Here is a 21,592-nt window from a genome sequence, read left to right as displayed (position 1 = left end):
TTCTGAAAAGTCCTAAAATAATCAATTATTGATGAAATAACTTTGCTGAGTTTCTTTAAAAGTTTAATATACATTTTAAGTAGTTAATTAACATAAGTAAATAATAATATGTAAATCCTAAATGTCCCACAATGAAAGCAAAATAAATCTTACACATTTTTTGTGCACTTTTCAGTTCACAGCTACTCCATTTATGGACTTTAACTGGTGACAAAAAAAAATGGCTCAAAAAAATATCAGCTCCAAAAACTGACAAATGTGCAGCAAAAGATTATGAAGACATGCAGTGGTTTCATTAAATTAACAATAATAAATAGAAAAATGTAACTAACGTATTACCAGTTTGTGCCATAAATTTAGCAGCATCAGCTTGTTCCTGAGGGACCCTTTTTTCATGAACAGATCGAGGTCGCTGACTTTTAATTGTATGATCTCCCATCATTCCAAATTCTAAAGACAGAATAAAGGTATATGAAAGCTTGTGTGTAGACATTTCTCACAAATTACATCACTGTCTCATGCAATATGTTCCTACACAGACCTAGAAGTTACTGATTAAATCCACGATTATAAATTTTTTAGTCTGATCTGCTTGGAACATTTCTAAACTCAAGTCAACAAAATCTGTAAACAAGAACAAAGTTTCAAGAAACAATGCTAACAGTCAGTGAAATGACACATCAAGTTTTAAGTCAGCTGAAGTAACAGAAATAGTGTATTCTTTTCTGATCGTGTTTTGAAGCAATACATGAGAAAAAATACAAACACAGGACTAACTTTTGTTTTTCAGAGATGGAATCCTGATGCAAACCAGCAGCTGCTTTGCTGAAGAATAATCACCTCGACAAGTTTTTTCAGCACTTCCTTGAGGAGTGAGTAATCCTGTAACCTAGCTTACCTAAGGCAAACATTCACTTGATGGACTATTTTCCCAAAGACGAGGTTGCCCTTAGTGTCCTCCAAAGCTTATAGAAAATGGTGGCTTAGATAACTCTCATTCTCTCCTGCCTTGTGCCCACATAATTCTTCATCCCTTTTCTAACCACTTGGAAGATAATGTTTTCTCTTTTAAAAGTTATGTTTAAGAGAGAGAATGACTCCAGGTTTTTGTTATTTAATCCTTTCAACATATACCTCCTAGGAAAGTAAAATAATCTGGGCCTAACTCAGAGACAGATGGGGGAGAGAAAAAGTAAGCTGAACAAAAGAATAGATTCCACATAGCATATATTTTTTAATCTATATGCTTAGAACTCTGTAAGCATTCCATGCTTATTTCACTGTTACTGTAAAATAATTTGAATAAAACCAAAGCCTGATGAATGGAGTGGTTAGTTCTGGCTCACAGGACTGTAGGTGGGGGAAGAGCATTGCTGAGGGGCAGGGGTCAGTTGTGCTCAATGTTCCAAGAAAACTTTTGGGTCTTTAACACCAGGTCTTTCATACATGACACACATGACTGGGTAAAATGTGTTCTAATGATAGTGCAAATAGATTGCTAGAACTGATAATAATGTCAACATTTAGGAATGGATAATTTCACCAGCTTATTGTTTTGGCTTTTCCCATCCATCTTTAAATCATCTTCTGCTAAAATATTACAATGTACCTTGTACGATTAAGCAGTGTATTTTTTTTTTTATGCACAACTCTGATCTTTTATGCAAGGAGAAAAGACTAGCACATGATTTTGTCCAGCCTGGCAGATTTCCTCATAAATATTAAAATATGGCTTCTGACAGATTGATTTGTCAGAAATTCTTTCCAGGTATTCTACACAAGAGAACATCCCCTGAGAAATCTGAGAAATCTAAACGTGTGTTTGTTTTTGTCAGTTTAGATAAAATCCAAGGCAGGAAATGGAAATTTTCATAAAATGTCAGTTGGTTTAATCTCGAAAATCCATCACTGTTTTCCATTACTGCCAACATCCTTTCATTCCAATCATTTATGTGTACGTTATGTGCTGCCTAAACCATGCTTCATTCTGCTAATGAGAAGTATCTAATCACCTATCATTTAATGATTTTGGAAAGTGACCACATAGAAAATTTATATCTAGACTCCTGCACTATCCAATATTTTGAAATACAATATATAACTGAAATTTCTCTGGATCTGAAAATAGCAAAAGAAATTTAATAGTAATTTTTTATTAACAGTATGCTTTACCTTCTGTCCTCTTGAATTTATCATTTAAATTGTGCACGTGTGTGTCTATCATTTAGGGCATCTGAGTCAGAGCACATGTTCACATAAGTAATCTGGGGGCTCTGATGCTTACACTAAGGTAGTTTTGGCACCCGGAGAGCAAAGGACACCAAAGAAAGTATCCCATGCCTACAACTTCCTAACTACAAGGTAACTTTATTACCTGTTCTAGTAGAAGACAATTCTTCAACTCGGTGGCATCACGATAATAGCCTGCAATTTGTTTTCTAAGGAAAAATAGTTTACAGGGACTATGATCCTGAAATTTAGGGATCTGAGGATATAGATTGGCTCTGAGATCATTTTAAAAGTGTCATATTCAATTTTTAATGATTTCTGAAATTTAAACACAAGTAACGTACTATTTTTTTTTAATAGGCATTAGTTTTTTCAGTGAACTATTTCATATTATTAGCTGGAATGTAATTGAAGCTTCTCAAATACAAATTACAAATTTTATATTACAAATTAAATTTCTATATTCTTCACTCTAGTCACTTCTACTTATTAATAATCAATGTTATTTGAGCATTAGTGCCAATACCTTATCATGGGTCACAGCATTTAAGAAAATTTTTAATCATCAGTGGACTTGATTACCTAAGTTTTACATAATTGAAAGTTTAAAATAAATTTTCTGATTATTGCTATCAATATACTTTATATTAAAACTTACTTAAAAAATTAAAACTATTCAATAATATGAGGTCTTGATATAACTAAATTCTCTATAAGATAGAAGACATGCTAACAATATACTTCTTTTTCTCAGATGGAAAAGCAACACTATGGTGGTATTTTTTAATGTGCTAGACGGATTGTTTCAGACCTAAAACAATCCTAACTTGTAAGTGAAACACATAAACTCTTATCTAATTAAGTGAGATTCTTCTGCCAATGTTTATGTGCCAAGTGTTTGAAAAAAAACTTCTTTGTTTAAGGGTTGTTATCAATGGTAAAATTTAACAACAAATGCTATGGCTCCATCCATTTCTCACAATGGAATACTTTCAAAATATTCGTGCTCTCTTTCAAGATGATATCATCTTCTTGATTTCTCATGAATATAAAGGCCAATTGGATCATCTAAACTTAGGGAGAAAAAGCTATAATTTTTGCTATTATTCTCTTATTTAATGAATATGGGTTGAGGTAAACCTTTAGTGTGTTATGCTTTCTGAATAATATAAGTTCTTCATGGTTGTTGATTTATATTCAAATGATTCTGAGGTGGCAAATATCATATACTACATTAGTTACACGAGAAAAACAGCATAGCCAAATAAAAAGATGATCTGCTTTAGTGAAAGCAATGAAAAGCAAGTTATGGAATCAAATGTAGTCATGTACAGCATAATATTGTATATGTACATATGGTACATGGCTTATGAAAATACTGGGTTATTTCCTATATCTTTATGTTGATGGTATCGATGAAGTGGTGGATAAATAACTGCGTTCATATATAAAACTCATATGGCTTTCCATGTTTAGGCACATTTTCTCATATACACTCTCTCACTGTGCTTCTCGATAAAAAGCAGTAGTCTCTGGAAGTACGATACAATCAAAGTCACATGAAAAAAAGGTTTTGAATATCTGTTGCTTTAGGTATAGTTTTATGTCTTTTCTTCCCCCATACAGGAATATTATAAGTAGATCATTAAGAAACAAATACACTTGGAAACTGACTCTTGGTAGTCAATTGTCAGTCATGAAGTTTTTGTCTGGAAATGAAGGGTTATAATAATGTGAAGTCATCAAAAAGTTAAAAACACACATATCCATTTGTTATTTTACCATATTTTTCTTCAATGTATGGACAAGTAGAACAACAAATTAGTTGATAACAGTTATTACTGCAAATTACCTTGCAATATAAATATTAACTTCATATTGTTAGCTAGCTTTCCTTCTCATTTCTACAGAAACTATTCTAGCCCACTGTTGCTTCTCAAGAAACTCTCAGAGATATGCCGTCCTTTTAATCTACAGCCAAATTGCACTACTTTTTGTCATGGAAATGGTCAAGCCAATGCAACCTTTCTCTTATTTTCCTCCACCTGAAACACCTGCTCCTCTAGCCATGCCTGCAATAAAGCCCTCTCCAAGGCAACCTCAAATGACACCACCTCCATGAACTAACCAACTAATCAGAATCAGCCTTTGTCTGCCCTAACTTCTCTTCTGCTTTGTATCAATAATGGGCTTTTACTTATTAGACTGTGTCTTATTCCCCGAACTGGATTATGAACTTATATGGGAAGGAAGTATGTCTTACAAGTTTTAAAAGCACCTCCTGTTTTTCATATAACTGGGGTTCAATAGTTATTCTACAAATAAATTTCATGCTAAGAATTACTTCTCCAAAAGGCAAATTTCTAGATGCCTAGAACCATTTCTTTAACTTGTTTGGTGGACAATTCAATGGGGAAAAATAAAATTCTTAGTGAAGTACTTAAAAGTTAATTATGTATGATTATGATGGTCAACATTTCTTTTGTCAACAGAGTTAACTATTGTTGCTATTGTGTCGATAAATATATTCAGATTATTATTTAAATAATTGAAATATTACTTTATTTAGAACTTAAATCTCACTGTCCCAAAACAAAGCTTAATGTCCTAAAACAATGCTTAATTTTTGTCAATAAACATTTATCAATTACTTACTGTTTTAGATAGTAAAATTACAAACATAAGTAAAAAATAGTCTCTGATATTCTCACACCCAAGAAAACCCAATAAACATGGCCTGATCCTTTCAAATACATAAAATTATTTACCTTAATCAAAACATTAAGCTGCACTTGTATTCTATTACATTCATTCATTTAGTTTTACACTTACTGGAAACAGAGTTGGCACAATTATTTTGCATGCAGATTTTTTTGTGTGCATAAGATGGCCTGGAGATATTTAGGTAGTGAAGAAGAGACCGGATCATCAGTTATTATGATATTCTTCTGTTTTCTGAGATTATTTTAAAAATATTTTTGCAATATGACTAGACGTAAAAATTGTTTTCTCTCCCTCAACAACTCTTTGTTGAGTGCGTATATAGTCAGGTGCTTTATGAAAACCTAGAGCTGATTGGGAAAAATAGTATTATCTTTTGGAGTCTACATCATCAAAGACATTTCTAGAACTGGCATGAACTATTGGAAACAAGGAATTTTAAAATTAGACATCATTAGCTGAAATTCTGAAGAACGCTGTTTAAGAAATGCTTTTTACTGTTAATTATACATACACTAATTTCACTTTCCCAAAGAACCAAACAGGAATAGAATAAGTGGATGAAAGACAATTTCCAAAGAATTAATTCAAATTAATGACAATTATATAATAAATATCAGGAAATATTTAAATAAATTTTGAGAAAATAAAAAATTAATATTAAGAAATATTTAAAATAAATGAATACATGTGAAACTTTTGTAGGGGTTTAAGAGGCAATGAGTGAGAAATCATGGTTTGATTTGAATTTTAGATAGATTACTGTAATTGAAGAATGGAGAGCAGAGTCTAGGGTAACAAAATTAGAGGCAACATAAACTATGAAGAGCTACTGCAATTGTCCATATACAACTATTTGTGACTGGGTAGGGGGTTGGGTTTGATAGATGGGTCACCAGCAGCTCCTAAGCCTGGGGAGCAAATGGATGGGGTACCACCATTAGATAAGAATCAGAAGTCCCAGCTTACTGCAGGTTGAGTACATCTTTGGACCATTGGGTCCAAATTGTTGGCAACTAGAGCAATTGTCAGTGCCCCAAAAGTTTACAGGGAAGGGTTTTATAAGAAAGTTTATACTTGAAAAATGTGATACATTTAGTATGGTATTTTTGAGAGATGTTACCTTTGTATAAATATTACATTATGCATATTGTATTATATGTATTATATTATGTATTCATTTAGAATGTTTAAGAAAAATGATTCCTCTTTGATTTTTAAATTAAGGCTCATATCCATATGGGACTTTTCCACTTGCTGAAGTTCAATCTCATTTCCTATAACAGTACAGCACAGAAAAATTTAACTTAAAGCAATATCACTGAATGCATATTTACTGAAAGAAATAATTTAACAAGATACCCCGTGAGACTAATCAGTACATTCTACACTCCAACTGAAAGTTAAAAGATTAGGTAAATGGTTGCTTGATCCAAACATCTCAACGTAAATACACAGTGGGTAAGCCATGAAATGGACTTTTCATGCTTTTTCATAAGGCACTGGTATCGGAATAGTTCTGAAACACATTTCCTGCACTTAAACCACCTTCATGTGACTCACATGATCTCAAGGTTGTACCTGGAGGTAAGAAAGGAGAAGTTCCTCTGTCATTTATGCTTTTAAACTCATCCATTTTGTTCCCACAGAATTTATTGTTTAGAGAATCTATAAATATCAAAATAAATAGTTCTACTCATGTTTTACCATTTATTGCTATATTTTTGTGTCTTATCACATAACGTTTTAGTTTACAACAGTATCATTGTATACATGTTTACTGAAAGAAATATCAAAACTGAGTTTTTAATGAAAATGATTCCACTAAGACATACATATAGTGCTTACAGTAATTTCTAAAAAATAACTATAATACTATCTTAACTATCCTCTCAATACTGTAGCTTATTTTTCAGGGACACACGAATACATGTGGATAATAGTTTCAGTATCTTTCTAGTCTATAAATTATCCTTATAATCAATTAACATATATTCAAACTTGTTTCCATCATTTATCATTATCAGTATTGAAGCCCAAGGGACATTCTATAGAGAGAACTAAAAATGATTAGCCATTTCAAAGCAGTGTTTCAAATACCTAGAGACAAGGAAGACCATTAAACTAAGATGTGAGCTACAGCTGAATTGTCAGGGTGGACAAATAAAGTGAAGACCAGCAGATGCAGCTCCTGTTTTGAGCATCACACCTGAAGTTCTCCGAACCCGTTTTCTCCTGTTGCAAAAGGGGATTCTAGGAACAGGGTCTCCGAGGTCTTCTGAAGCTCTCAAATTGCATTATTTTCTCAGGTCAGAAGTTGTCATGTGAACATAACATACAGGCCATCTCTCAGCAGACCTGGAGGCCTAGAGGCTCTGACCAAGGGGGACTGGGGTGTGCAGAGACACACAGGCACCCGAGTCTAAGTAAAACACTGAGTTGTAGTTGCTTCTAAATCTTTTCTTAAGTCACTCAGAGTGGAACAGTTCCCTGGATGCATGTCTAAGCACCAAAGCAAGGTTTACTTTGCATGGGAGGTCTCAAGATTGCACAGTACTTATTTAAACACCTTAGCCAGCATCCACGCTGGAGAGGGATTTTTTAGAAGACAGTATGCTTTCAAAGGCATTGAGCTGAATAGAGTCCATTTGTTCAACAAACATTAAATGAGCAATTACTATATTCCAGACAGGATTCTAGGCACTGGTGATATAGACAAAAAATTGTTTTTGTGAGAGAAAATTTTATAGTTATTCCTAGTCTGATAGGCAAGGCTTACAAAATCTTTCACAAATATTAAATTTACTAGCCATCCCTTGGAAAGTTTCATTATAAGCAGTCAAATATATATTTATCAGATTAATAACATAATTTCACTCTTTCATTCACAAACTGCTTCAGATAAAACTGATTTAACTGCATGTCTCATCCATATCATTCAACAGAAATCGGTTAAAAGGACCACTTAGATGAAAATGGTTGACTCAAAAGCCAGGTCACCATATCCAAAAAAATGCTGTGGTCTCATTGGTTTCTCTTCTATTAACTTCAGAGTTTTCTTTCCTTTCAATTTTAATTGATTTTGCTATACACTGATCTAGTCTCTTTATACCCCTTAAGAAAATGTTTGTTCTTTCTCATTCCATTCACTATTGTCATATTATATCTTACATGTCTTTTTATTTTTGTAAACGACCCAAGAATACATAAACATGCTTTCATTATACCATACCTCTCTATTTTCCTGTGGCCAGATATTTACATCTATGTTGCCTTCAGAGGTTTGCCTCTAGAGGAAAGATTCCTAGAAGTGGTTTTGCAGTGTGATGTCATTTCCCATCCAAAATATACTTCACAACAAATAGTGAAGGGAGGGAAAATGTTAGATTTCGGGGGGGTATTTTCTGTCAAAATACAACACCCCTCTTCATCCTAATTAGTACTTTTTCTTGTCCAATTTTGCTTGATATTAATACTATTTTTGCTGCTTTGTTAACGTCTTTGCTACATTTTTTTTCCATATGCCTTCTACTATTCAATGTCATTTTGCTTTAAGCACATATCTTATGTAAAACATGTATAGGTGTATTTTAAAAATCCCATCTGATCCTCTTACTTTTAGTAGGAAATTAAATCCATTTACATTCATTATATTTATTATAAGGTTGGACTTATTTCTTCCATCTTATATTAGGATTTCTCTTTAGCATATTTTCTTGCTGTTTCTTCATTTTTCCCCTATTTAAAGTTTTTGGATCAGTAGGAATTTTCAGTTACATTTTTTCCTTTAGTTATCCTTCTTCAATTATTCTATGTGCTGTACACTAATTTTATCACATGTACTTAAGTAAACTTTTTTGTTTGTTTTGTTTTGTTTTGCGGTACGTGGGCCTCTCACTGTTGTAGCCTCTCCCGTTGTGGAGCACAGGCTCCGGACGCACAGGATCAGCGGCCATGGCTCACGGGCCCAGACGCTCCGGGGCATGTGGGATCTTCCCCGACTGGGGGAAGTCGGGCGGACTCTCAACCACTGCGCCACCAGGGAAGGCCTTAGGTAAATTTTTAAATCTATCAATATCTATAGTGAATCAGTATCTGTACTCTTTCCCAAACCAAGACAAGAATTTGAGTGTGCTATCCATGTCTCACTGTCTTGATACTCACATATCATTCATTTCCAAATTATTGTATATTGTGCTGCATTAATTAGACTTAACTATTCATCTCAGCTATTAGTCTAACTATCAGTATTAATTTCTCTGTTGATCTTTCTTAGATTTGTTTAATTTTGCTCAAGTACATCCTTTAACAGAGAAGGGTCTAAAATAGACTCATCTTACCTTCACACTTGAATGCTAGTTTAGCTAGACATAGAAATTTAATGTCAATAAGTTTTATCTTAGTTCCCTGACCAGGGATTGAACCTGGGCCCACAGCAGTGAAAGCACCGAGTCCTAACCGCTGGACTGCCAGAGAACTCCCAAGGTCGAGAAGTTTATTTTTCATACTGAACTTTGATGATAACTTGGACCCTGAATGCCGGTATCCAGTGTTGCCTGTGAGATGTCTTCTGGTAAGAGAATCTGTTTTTCTTTCTGGAAGGCTTTTTTGGGATTTTTTCTTTATCCTTGGAAATTTTACCAATGTATGTCTAGACATCAGTCTTTCTCACTCAACTTACTTGGTACTCTGTTCCCTTTCCATACAAGCACCAACCCTTTAGCTGAGCACACTGAGGGCTTTTCTCCAACTTCCTCTTTTCTTGGTTTCCTTCCATATCGGGTTGTGGAGGTTCAGAGTTACTGCAAGCTGCCTTCTGCTTCCATCCCAGCCCCTCTGTATCCACTAAGAACTTCCTCTGAGAAAAGTCAACCCCTGATTTCTGACTATTAAAGGGTAAATGCAAGCCATATTACTTTCCATGTCGTTCTCTGAACAGTTCTCTTTCCTACTTACATAAGCCTTTCAAAAGCATATCCTCTAATTGCTCACTTTCCCCTCGCCCAATAATGTCAGGCTATCTGACTTCAAGCCTCCTTCCCGGAATGAAACTGCTCTCTGGGTAGTCAGTTGCCTCTTAGAAACTGTCACACTCATCCTGATTCCTTCAGCATTTGACACCCTCCCACGCTCCCCCGTCCCACAACTTTTCCTAAAGCGTTCACCTCCCTTGGTTTTCAAAGCCGACAATTTGATTTTCTTCCTCTTCCTGACTGCCTTGCGTCTCTTCCATTGCTTTAGTGGCTCTTCATCCTCTAAAAGCTAAGTTTTCCCCTCAGGATTCATCTCAATACTCTCTCCCTGAGAAATTCCACTCATTCCTACAGACTCAGGTACCACTCTTGGGCAAGCAACCATCAGTCTTCCACTCCTCTAGGCTGAACTATCTCCAGACCACCTACACTATGGTGCCCCCTAGATACTATGACACAAACTTAGTATCTACAAAAACAAGCTAATCCCTGCCTTTATGAGAGCCGATCCTAGATGAACATTTCAAATTTAGTTTTAATAAAAATACGGTGCTCAAGATAAATTGTTTGTGAATAAAGAACAAAATAAAAGTTGAGCAGAAATAATGCAGAACATTTTCTTAGATTTATCAAAAATATCCTGATGGACCAGTTTGATTATGTAAAGATGGGCCTTGGCACTAAATCAGGAAAATGAAGGTGATAGAGAGATATTATTTTGCATAATAACAGAGTAGTAATTTGAAATTTACTGAGGCTGCCAGGGAGAGAAGGTGAGGCTTCCTGGGGAAAACAGAGGAAGGAGGTGAGGTTAAAAGGAGAGGTTTAAGGCGTAAAGAGAGAACCGTCCAGAAAAATGGTGGAAAGTTGAGACCAGAGGAGAAAACTGTGAGATTCCATGTGGAAGGAATGTCAGGATCAATTTTAAGAACACTGATACTTAAGTATAAATGTATATACTGTGCTGGGTTGAAATAAAATCCCTCTACACTACAACCAACTTTTATTAAAAGCCTATACCCTGTATTAGAAATATTTACAAAGAAGTGATTAAAGAAAAGAAAGATTGATTTCATATTGAGGTTGGCAAGGGACAGAATAAAGAGAATAACCCAGACACAAAATACAAAGCAACGATTGATGATATAGCTAAAATACATGTAAGAGTGGATGGGCAGGAACACATAATTCCTCCCTCAAAAAATCCTTAGAGATATTGGGAGTATATTGAATGTATAGTTCTAAATTATGTGGCAGATCAAGCCAAGTGTTTGTTTAAAAATTATACTAAGGTAAAGAAAGTCTTCCAAAGGCTGGAGAATTTGGGAGCACATCAATGATAACTGTAGGGTTACAACTTGACATTCTTATACTGGGCTCTGGGTAGCTCAAAGTGTAATATATATTAAACATGGTCCCTCAGCTGATTTTGTACTTTCTGAACCATATGCAAACTCTAACCTAATCTAGCAAGGAGTCCTAAGTTGTTTACTAGTTATCACCTAACTGGGTTCTACAGGACTGGTGGCCAAGTGGTCAAGGATTGACAGAGGGGGCTAAAGATGGCATCTCTTATATGCTAAATCCTTCCTTATTTAGGTTTAGGGCTTTTTCTTCTTCCCTCACCCCAACCTTCACAGAAGACACTAGATTTGATTACCCAACTATTGTGACCTGTTTCACCAAGACTTAAGTGGAGGACATAATTAAAGTTTTGCTTTTCTGAAGGAAAAACAATGTCTTCTTTGTGTTGTAGTTTTAATTTTTTAATGTTTTCCTTAATTATAATATCTCTTCAAATCTATGTATTCTTCATATTATTATCCCTTTGTCAGAAGTATATGTCAGGGTATGTCTTCTAGGCTGGGATATACCTGGCATAACAAATTAATTTAAAGTGAGTATATTGGCAAGAGGGAAGCGATATAGGAACAGATGTATATGTATAGCTGATTCACTTTGTTATAAAGCAGAAACTAATACAGCATTGTGAAGCAATTTTACTCCAATAAAAAAAGGAAAAAAATTTAAAAAATGAATATATTGGGTTTTTGATGACTAAAGTTTGATGAGTCAACACTGTAAAACTGCTGTGCCAAAACTCAACAGAAATTTTGAGTTTGGGATTGACATGTACTCACTGCTATATTTAAAACAGATAACCAACAAGGACCTACTGTATAGCACAGGGAACTCTCCTTAATATTATGTAACAACTTATATGGGAAAATAATTTGAAAAAGAATAGGTACATGAATATGTAGAACTGAATCACTTTGTTGAAAATAACACAACATTGTTAATCAACTCTACTCCAATACAAAATATATTTTTTAAAAAGATGATTAAGAAAAACTTTGGTTGCATTTTTTAAAGCATGGAATTCAGGACTTTTTTTGGTCTACTTAGCATTTAGTTGTGGTCATTAGTGTTTTACAGAGGAATATTGATACATATGTAGAAAGAATAATGCTCAGAATGGTAAAAGAGTGAGAAATGGAGTGAGGACTGTCTCAAAAATTATAGTTTAGTGTCAGGCTTATTTTGGAAGTAAATTTTGAGTGCCCAGTGGATAAGCACTTCAGGGAAAAGAATCTAGCAGAAAAGCTAGGGAAAACTTAAAGAATCAAACCTCATTTTAGAATTATAAGCTCATAAGTACCACAAAAATAGATTCTTATTAGAATCAAACACTGGGTATGTTTAGCTTGGAAAAAAACTCAGGAAGAAATGATAATTTTCTATGGATATCTGGAAACCTCAAGTAGCAGAAGGATTACAAATAAGTTAACTATGTTGTTTATTAAGAAAGAATTAAGGGGAAGGGTCAAATCCATAGGAAGAAATGTCTAACAATTTGGAGTCCATAAAACAGAGTGGGTGGCCATATGAAATACCAAGCTGTTAATCAGTGGAAGTATTTAAGCAGTGGCTGTGTGACTAATGAGTATAGTAGCAATAATTCCTACATGGACGTATCTCTGATTCTTAGAATCTGTGATTCTTCCTGTTCCCCCAACCCCATAGTCTATCAATTTTCCACTGTCATGTCTCCATCCGAAGCATGTTCCAAATCTGTCAAGGTCTCTTCAGCTCCACCACCACCACTCAGGTCCACACACCACTAGCCTCCAGCACTGGGATCATTGCAATGACCTCCTAACAGCCCCCCACCCCTGCCACCACTTCTGCTTACAATCCAGTCTCCACATAGCAGAAAGGCAGACCTTTTAAAAGATAAAAGAGATACTGTAAATCCTCTTCTTAAATTCCTTTCTTGTCTTCCCAACTCTTAGAATAAAATCTAAACTCCTTACTCTGGGTCTTATTAAGAGTCCTATGTAATCTGCCCAGCCTACCTTTCAAAAACCATCTCACATCCTTCTCCCCATGATGAACCATGTTCCAGCCACACTGGCCTTCTTTTAGCTCCTTAAACATACATTGATTTCTTTCAGTGGAAAGCTCTTCTGATCTTTACATGGTTGATTCATTCTTGTCATTTTTATCAAAGCTAAAATCTCACCTCCTTCCAGAGGTGGTCCCTGACCACCAAATACAAATACAGTCATTCTCTAAGACCTGAATTTAATTCTCTACAGAACTTATCAATATCTGTGTTGTGTTTGTTTTATGTATTTGTTTAATAACTGTATCTATCAACACACTAAAATAGGAGCTTCATAAGACTAGGAGTCTTGTCTATCTTGTCCATCACCAGATCTTGTGCCTATAAGAGACTAAAAAGTACTTTGGAATGGAGAGAGAGAGGAAAAACAGAGGAAAAAAAGGGAAGAACTTTATTATTATTGAATAATATCATTATCTTAATCTTACTCACTGCACTCTGAGTGACTTCCTCAGATCTACCTTCCAATTCATGAACATTCCCCTTGACAGTGTCAAATTAGTATTTAACCCATCTACTGAATTTTTAACTTCAGTGTCTATATGTTTTATTTTTGGTAGTTCTATTTTTTCCAAATCTATTTTCTGTTATGTTGTTCTGTATTTATTATTTCTATTCTTTTTAAAAACTCACTTTAAACATATCTCTTTTATGGTTTATTTAAGGATTTTGCTTGTTTGTTGTCTATTTCAGAGTATGCTTCTTGCATTACATCTTCTGATTCCCCTGCATGGCTTTTGTTTTCTCCTATATTTCATTTTATTTTGTATTATTTTATTGAGTGTTCATCTTGCACAGCATTTTCTCCTCTATGAAACTCCTATAATCCTCACTGTAAAAACATCCTTTCACAGCAGTAAATTTCTTGGTTCTAGGTTGCTATATCACAAAAGCATCTATTTCTATCATATACCTGCATGGCATGTGCTACTATTTGTTTCTTTTGTTGGGGGGTGTGCCTTTTTTCTCCCCACCAAGGCTCTTGAAAGAAGGTGAGTTTCTTTCTCACTGTTTCCTGGGGCCATCAAGTAAAATTTCTCTAAACCTCCTTTGACAGAAAGGGTAATTCTGTGAGGCCCCAGGCTTTATGTATTTGAATTGATTTTAGTTCTCCAAACCTACACAGGTTGAGGACATTCTTCTCTCCACATAGCAATAATGAAATCCTAATTCTTAACCATTTAGAGCTTATAACTATCCAAAACATTTAAAACCCCCCAGCTTACCCCTAATACTTTGTCTTTTTATTGTTGCTGTTGTATTTTATGGACACCTATAAATCTCTTTTTATTTTCAGTGTGGTTCACTGTTGTTGTCCTAACATTTTATCCAGCATTTCTATGAGTTTTTATCAGGGCTGGGGTCCACCCACATCACTCATTCTGCCATATTGTTCGAATCCTTTCTAAAAGTTAGGTATTGTGTTTAAACGCTCTCTTCATCATGAGTTAGGTTCTATTATTATTCCCATTTTAGACATGGAGATGATGACGTTTCAAATGGTCACATTACTTGTCCATCATTATACAGTGAGGATGTTTTGGGATTGAGATTCAAAAAGATCACATATAATTGATGCCAAAGCCAGGCTTTCAAGTATAAGGCCATATAATTAATAGAATCCCTTTCAACTTTAAAATTAATTTTATATCATTGCACTTTGATGGTTTATTTCCTTACATTGGAATATGTGGTTTCATGGTGTTAATCATGATGAAATATATAATCAGGTTAGTGTTTGCTCAGAGATTTAATAATCTCAGCTGCAGATCACTTCCAATTGCTTTGTAGGTTTTCCATGATACTCCATGGGAAGGAAAATATGCTAAATTAAGAGTTTCACAATGTGAATTAATATTAAGATGCCCTAAAAAAGTATAATCTTATAGTGTCATTAACATGAGGTTGACTATAATGGAAATATTTTAATGGTGAGTAATGTATCATACTGCTCCTTCCCTAATGTTTTCACCCTTGGCAATAGATGCCTTTTTAACTTGCCTCTACCAAAATTTCCTTTGCTGAGCATAAATAAGAAGATGCATTTATATTTTCAATAAAGAATTTATAAGTGTGAGTACTAGGCCATATTACATTCATTCGGGAAGAAGCACATAAAAAATCAGAGAAATTTATATATTCAATTTTTAAATTACTGAGACTGAAAAGGCATTAATTTTGGTGTCCTCTACAGACTGTAGAGGTTTTCTGACTCCAATTTTAATAAAAGAATAAAACTTTACAACAGTACTCAATTCTTCTTAGTAAACGGCCAAAAAAGAACTAAACTCCTTTACCAGACAAGCAATCCGTTAATCATTCATAAAGGTCAAGACTGAGCCACACAAGAACTTAATTTTTCTGTGTGACAGTGCTCTGTTTTTCTCATACCCTATGGTTTTAGAGGATAAGAATTTCCCACTACCTCAAAACACTAGCTTGACCTCAAAAACAAGTCTGGAAAAAATATTCTTCCAGACATTAAAAAAATGAAACATGAACAACTATCAAATAATGTTTGACATTTAAGAATGACCTTTGTGCAGCAAATAAAGTCATTTTCCAAAAAGCCAACATTCAAACTTTCCCAGAAACACATTTGCAAATGAAAAGACATCACCAGCTAAAAAAGTAACTGCTAGCCATAAACCTTTTTTTTTTTTCAAACACCACTGAAATTAGTGAAGTTAAATGCCCAGATTAAGAAGAAATGCTCCATTGATTCTCATGTCACTTTTGTAGGACTGCTGAATCGGTTTTGGTAACTTTACTGAATGAACATTTTCTTTTTGCTAACTGCCTTCTCTTGCAGCCTCCTCTAAAGATGGAGAGCATGTTATGCCGGTATCCAGACAGTCTCACTAAATTTAGTGACTTAGAAATTTAAAGGAGGTTCATGGTTTGCTGTCTTGACCTTGTCCTTGAAATCTCACACTAATTCTATAAAAAGCAATCTCCAGGCTTCCTGGAGCAGGTTGTTTGGAAAACGGTGGTTAAAAGCATTTTGGTTCTACCCTGAGACCAGCCAGTAAGTGATATCAGCAGATACGTTAACAAAGTTACCATAAAATGCTTATATGGGGGCTTCCCTGGTGGCGCAGTGGTTGAGAATCTGCCTGCCAATGCAGGGGATGCGGGTTTGAGCCCTGGTCTGGGAGGATCCCACATGTCACGGAGCAACTGGGCCCGTGAGCCACAACTGCTGAGCCTGCGCGTCTGGAGCCTGTGCTCCTTAATGAGAGAGGCCGCGACAGTGAGAGGCCCCCACGCCGCAATGAAGAGTGGCCCCCGCTTGCCACAACTAGAGAAAGACCTCACACAGAAACAAAGACCCAACACAGACAAAAATTAATTAATTAATTTTTAAAAATGCATATGCCTGGAGAAGACAATAATTCAAAAAGATACATGCACCCCAGTGTTCACTACAGCACTATTTACAATAGCCAAGACATGGAAGCTACCTAAATGTCCATCAGCAGAGGAATGGATAAAGAAGATGTGGTACATATACACAATGGAATATTACTCGGCCATAAAAGGGAATGAAATATTGCCATTTACAAAGCTGTGGATGGACCTAGAGACTATCATACAGAGTGAAGTAAGTCGGAAAGAGAAAAATAAATATTGTATAATATTGCTTATATTTGGAATCTAGAAAAATGGTACAGGTGAACTTATTTGCAAAGCAGAAATACAGACACAGATGTAGAGAACAAACTTATGGATACCAAGGGTATAAGGGTGGTGGGATGAACTGGGAGACTGTGATTGACATATATACACTACTGTGTATAGAATAGATAACTAAAGAGAACCTACTAATAATAGTGCCACTTACACTGTACATTAAAGCGCTGACATTCAAAATTAGGTATGTCAGTTTTCAAGGTCTATGTTCATTGCTCTACAATATTCAAGTAAATACACAAAGGGACAGCATCTATTCCCTGAATAAAAGTAATTCAAGTTCATTATGGAAAATAAAGATGCCAGAAAAAAATTATGTTTATCCCTATTCCAAAAATTTCTTACTACCATTATCGTCCAAGCATTAAACTTTCTTTTGGGGGGAGGCATATGTCATAAGATGTTATGAGGTTTCCTTTAGAACTTGTACAGTGTTGACATTATAGTGCAAAGATTTCACTGTTGAGAACAAATTTACTGAATTAAATCTCCAGCATCTACCATGGACACAAGAACAGCTTTTACCATTGAAAGTCATCCCAAGGTAAGGGTATTGATGGTGTTTCTCCCAAAAGAAGAAAAAGAGGTCTCTGGAGAATTTGATATATTTAGGGGAGACTAAAACGTTTCCTGGTTGGGCATTTACTGAAATCATCAGACTTGCTTGTCAGCTGTGTGTTGTCACATAAAGAGGAGAAAGCACCAGTGGGAGATGGTTCCATGAGACCAGGTCAACTAAAAATACAAGAGTGGGTTAGATTTTGCAGCTGAGGGAGGAAGACGAGGAGCTGGATAACTTCAGGGTTTAAAGAGAACAAGATTTAGGGGCTTCTCTGGTGGTGCAGTGGTTGTGAGTCCGCCTGCTGATGCAGGGGACACAGGTTCGTGCCCTGGTCCAGGAATATCCCACATGCCGCAGAGCAGCTGGGCCCGTGAGCCATGGCCACTGAGCCTGTGCGTCCAGAGCCTGTGCTCCTCAACGGGAGAGGCCACAGCAGTGAGAGGCCCGCGTATGGCAAAAAAAAAAAAAAAAAAAAAAGATAACAAGATTTAGAAGGAAGGGAAGTGATACCTTCTATGGGCAATCAGGAAGTCACAACATGGAATTACTTTTGAGAATTTTATGACTTCACTTTCAGTTTAAGATGAGAATGAAACTTCTTAGTGAAAATGTAGGCAGATGAACTAAGAAACTCAATATGAGAATATATATATATATATATATATATATATATATATATATATATATATATATATATATATTTTGCAGGAAGCACTTTTAACTGGACAAGGAAAAGGGTTTTGTTTTTGTAAAAAGTCAGATCAATATATTTCCAGTAAGTAATTTCACCCCTACATATTTTCACATAGAGATGTTACTCTTTTTCTATTTACAGTGCTAGGCACAGACTAAGTTTTTTTTTTTTTAATTTTTTATTTTTAAATTTATTTATTTATTTTGGGCTGTGTTGGGTCTTCGTTTCTGTGTGAGGGCTTTCTCTAGTTGTGGCAAGCGGGGGCCACTCTTCATCACGGTGCGTGGACCTCTCACTATCGGGGCCTCTCTTGTTGCAGAGCACAGGCTCCAGATGCGCAAGCTCAGTAGTTGTGGCTCGCAGGCCCAGTCGCTCCGTGGCATGTGGAATCTTCCCAGACCAGGGCTCGAACCCGTGTCCCCTGCATTATCAGGCAGATTCTCAACCACTGCACCACCAAGGAAGCCCCAGACTAAGTTTTTAATGAATAAATACTTATGGCTTGACCAGTTGGTTGAAGATAACCCAGACTTGCCTGAGGCATGGAAAGTACAGGGTGAAATAGGAGGAAAGAAATTAGAGATGGGTGAATGTGCATAAAAGAGGACTCTCCTCTCTGGTTAATAGCTTGCCCAGGCGAGAAAGTGCATTTGAAAATTTCCAAAAGATCTCTCTCCAAGAGCAAACTATTATTAATTTAATTCTTTAAAAACAGAAAATAAAATCGTAATCTTGGTTTCTAAAGCTTCCTCATTTTAAAGCTTATTGACTTTTCCCTATGATAAAGGTTTGGTGAGGTCTACAAAACAAAGAAGGATCAGAAACTGCTTTGGGAGAAAGCCTGCATTTGGGATTGGAAGAGGAAAGTGGAACTTTGAAGTAAGATTGAGAGAAATAGTGAAAGCAGACAGAAAACCTAGGAGAGTATTTCACCAGGGAAGCCCAGCATTCAATGAATAAAAGGGAGTTTAGAAGGTTACTGGATTTGGAGATTAGGTAATCAATGGTGACCCTCAAGAATCAAATAATTTTCAAAAAGATGAAAGAGAAATAACTTGATTAGAAACAGAAAAATTAGAATTGAACATTGATAAAGCCAACAGATGTGTCTTTTTGAGATTCTAACAAATGCAATGAAGAAATAAAATATGCATAAAATTAAAAGGGGAAGAGATAACTACATAACTTATTGATTTTAATATTAAAGAGAATATTATATTTGTAAATATTAAGACTTTACTGAAATTAATAATTTTCAGAAAAAAATAGCAATAGCAATTCAGGAAGCAGGAAAAAATACTTAATTGTCCAATAAACAAAGAGGACAGAAAATATTGTTAAAGAACTATATGCAAATAAGGACCAGTTTCATATACCTTAGGAGAGGCTGACTTTTAAACTTTTATAACAAAGTTATTTCCTGATATATACAAAATGTTATAGAACTAGCAAAAGATGAAAAACTACCTAATTTGTTTTATAAAATTAAGATATCAAAGATAGCAAAATATAACAAACAAAATGGTTAAAAATAAAAAAGCATAAAGCAAAATAATTTATGTGAAAATCCTAAATAAAATACTAGGATGAAATTAATAGTGCATGAGAGGAAAAGGTCTCTTACAACTGGGTAAGGTCCGTTCACGGAATTATGTATCAATATTGGGAAATCTTTGATAAAAAGTATATCTTTAGAGAGATCTGGAAAAGCCTGAAATTCATCAACTTTTCTTAATTAAAATTCTTTTAAAACTAGTGTAAAACAAAGACTGTTGCCCACCCTCCAGTTCTACAAGGGTCAAGTCATTAGCCACTGCAGTCGCTGACACAGTGCACCTGAAAACAGGATGTTCAGGATGAAAAACAGGATAAAGCGCTCTGTGCTTTGGAAAAACAGGCCCCTTAGATAGTTAGGATGCATGTCTCAGGAAAAAAACTTTAGTGAGCTGAGATTCTCGCATCTTCCCATACATAGAAAAGCACTGAAACCATTAACTGAGATGCCCGCTCCTCAGGACTAGAAGTAATCTTTCACCCAGAAGTATGCTTGGCTGCATGCACCCTCTTCGCCAAAATCATACATACACTGGCCTCTCCCTTTACCTCTTCAGAAGAGCAGTTCCTCAGAATTACTGACAGGCTGTCTCCTGGGCTAGAGTCCTCAGTAAGGTCCCTGAATAGAATTAAAACTCACAGCTCTCACACTGTGTGGTTTTGTTTTGTTTTGCTATTTCAGCCAACACTCAGAATCCTCAATCTGATTAGGGAAAACAACCAAAGAAGTATCAAATCAACAGCCTTATCATACTTAGAAACAAAACTCTAGAGACATGCTCATAAGTTAAAAGCACAAAACAAGGATGCTCATAATAACAACGATTGCTTCACATTGGTTTGGAAGTAGAACCAACACAATTAGACTCAAAGCATTTATAAAACACACATAGTGGGAAAAGAAACCAATTGTCTTTATTTGCAGACAAAATTATTTACCTGGACAGAACAACTGAAAAACCGGTAGAATTAATAAGATGTCATTATGTCTGCATATGTGATAAATACCCAAATTAATAGCCTGACTACAATCAAAAATAATAAATTATAAATATTTTCTTAAAGTATACTAAAATTATAACACAAGCAATTAAGTTAGCAATAAATACGCAAAGCTTTCTGAAGTAAAACTACAAACCTCAGTCAGAATTACAGAGTGTGCCCGACACAGTGCTTCACAGTATGACGTACAATTACCCTTCGTATATGTATAATGTTGTTTTGAGGTTTATGAAGATGAATAGCCTTGCCTAATGTCTCACAGTTAAGTGACAGGAGGAATACACCAGGAGGGCAAGAAAAAGGGAGGAAAAAGAGAAAGTGGCGGTTACACAGACGAATAGTCACAGACATAAGAGATTTTACTGTTGAAGAATTTCTGTACACAGTAAAGATTTGGTTTATCAGAAACATCATAAATATAAGCTAAGGTTTAACAGCAAACTGGCAAAGATATCTGTGGTACCGTTACGTGGATACACAACTAACATACAGGGTTTCCCTGGTGGTGCAGCGGTTGAGAGTCCGCCTGACGATGCAGGGGACACGGGTTCATGCCCCGGTCTGGGAAGATCCCACATACCGCGGAGCGGGTGGGCCCGTGAGCCATGGCCGCTGAGCCTACGCGTCCGGAGTCTGTGCTCCACAACGGGAGAAGCCACAGCAGTGAGAGGCCCGCATACCACAAAAATGATAATAGCTAATACACATGCTGACTCCACTAGCAAAGCAGATTCGATAAACTGCAAGAACAAAAA

General features: G+C 35.6%; 1 protein-coding gene across 1 annotated transcript in view; it reads right to left on the bottom strand.

Moving 5' to 3' along the window:
• The window catches only part of ADGRB3 (adhesion G protein-coupled receptor B3), a gene marked incomplete at both ends in the record, with an annotated part of 796,225 nt that overhangs the window by 490,718 nt on the left and 283,915 nt on the right, over positions 1-21,592 (bottom strand). The window contains one exon of the mRNA XM_082633456.1: positions 340-450. Within this exon, the coding sequence (XP_082489582.1) occupies positions 340-450 (111 nt within the window). The remainder of the gene's footprint in view (positions 1-339; positions 451-21,592) is intronic.

This window comes from Mesoplodon mirus (genome assembly GCF_964341445.2).
Source record: "Mesoplodon mirus genome assembly, chromosome: 10".
Lineage (NCBI taxonomy): Eukaryota > Metazoa > Chordata > Mammalia > Artiodactyla > Ziphiidae > Mesoplodon > Mesoplodon mirus.
Note: the sequence above shows the minus strand (reverse complement) of the source record. Positions and strands in the feature narration are given on the sequence as shown.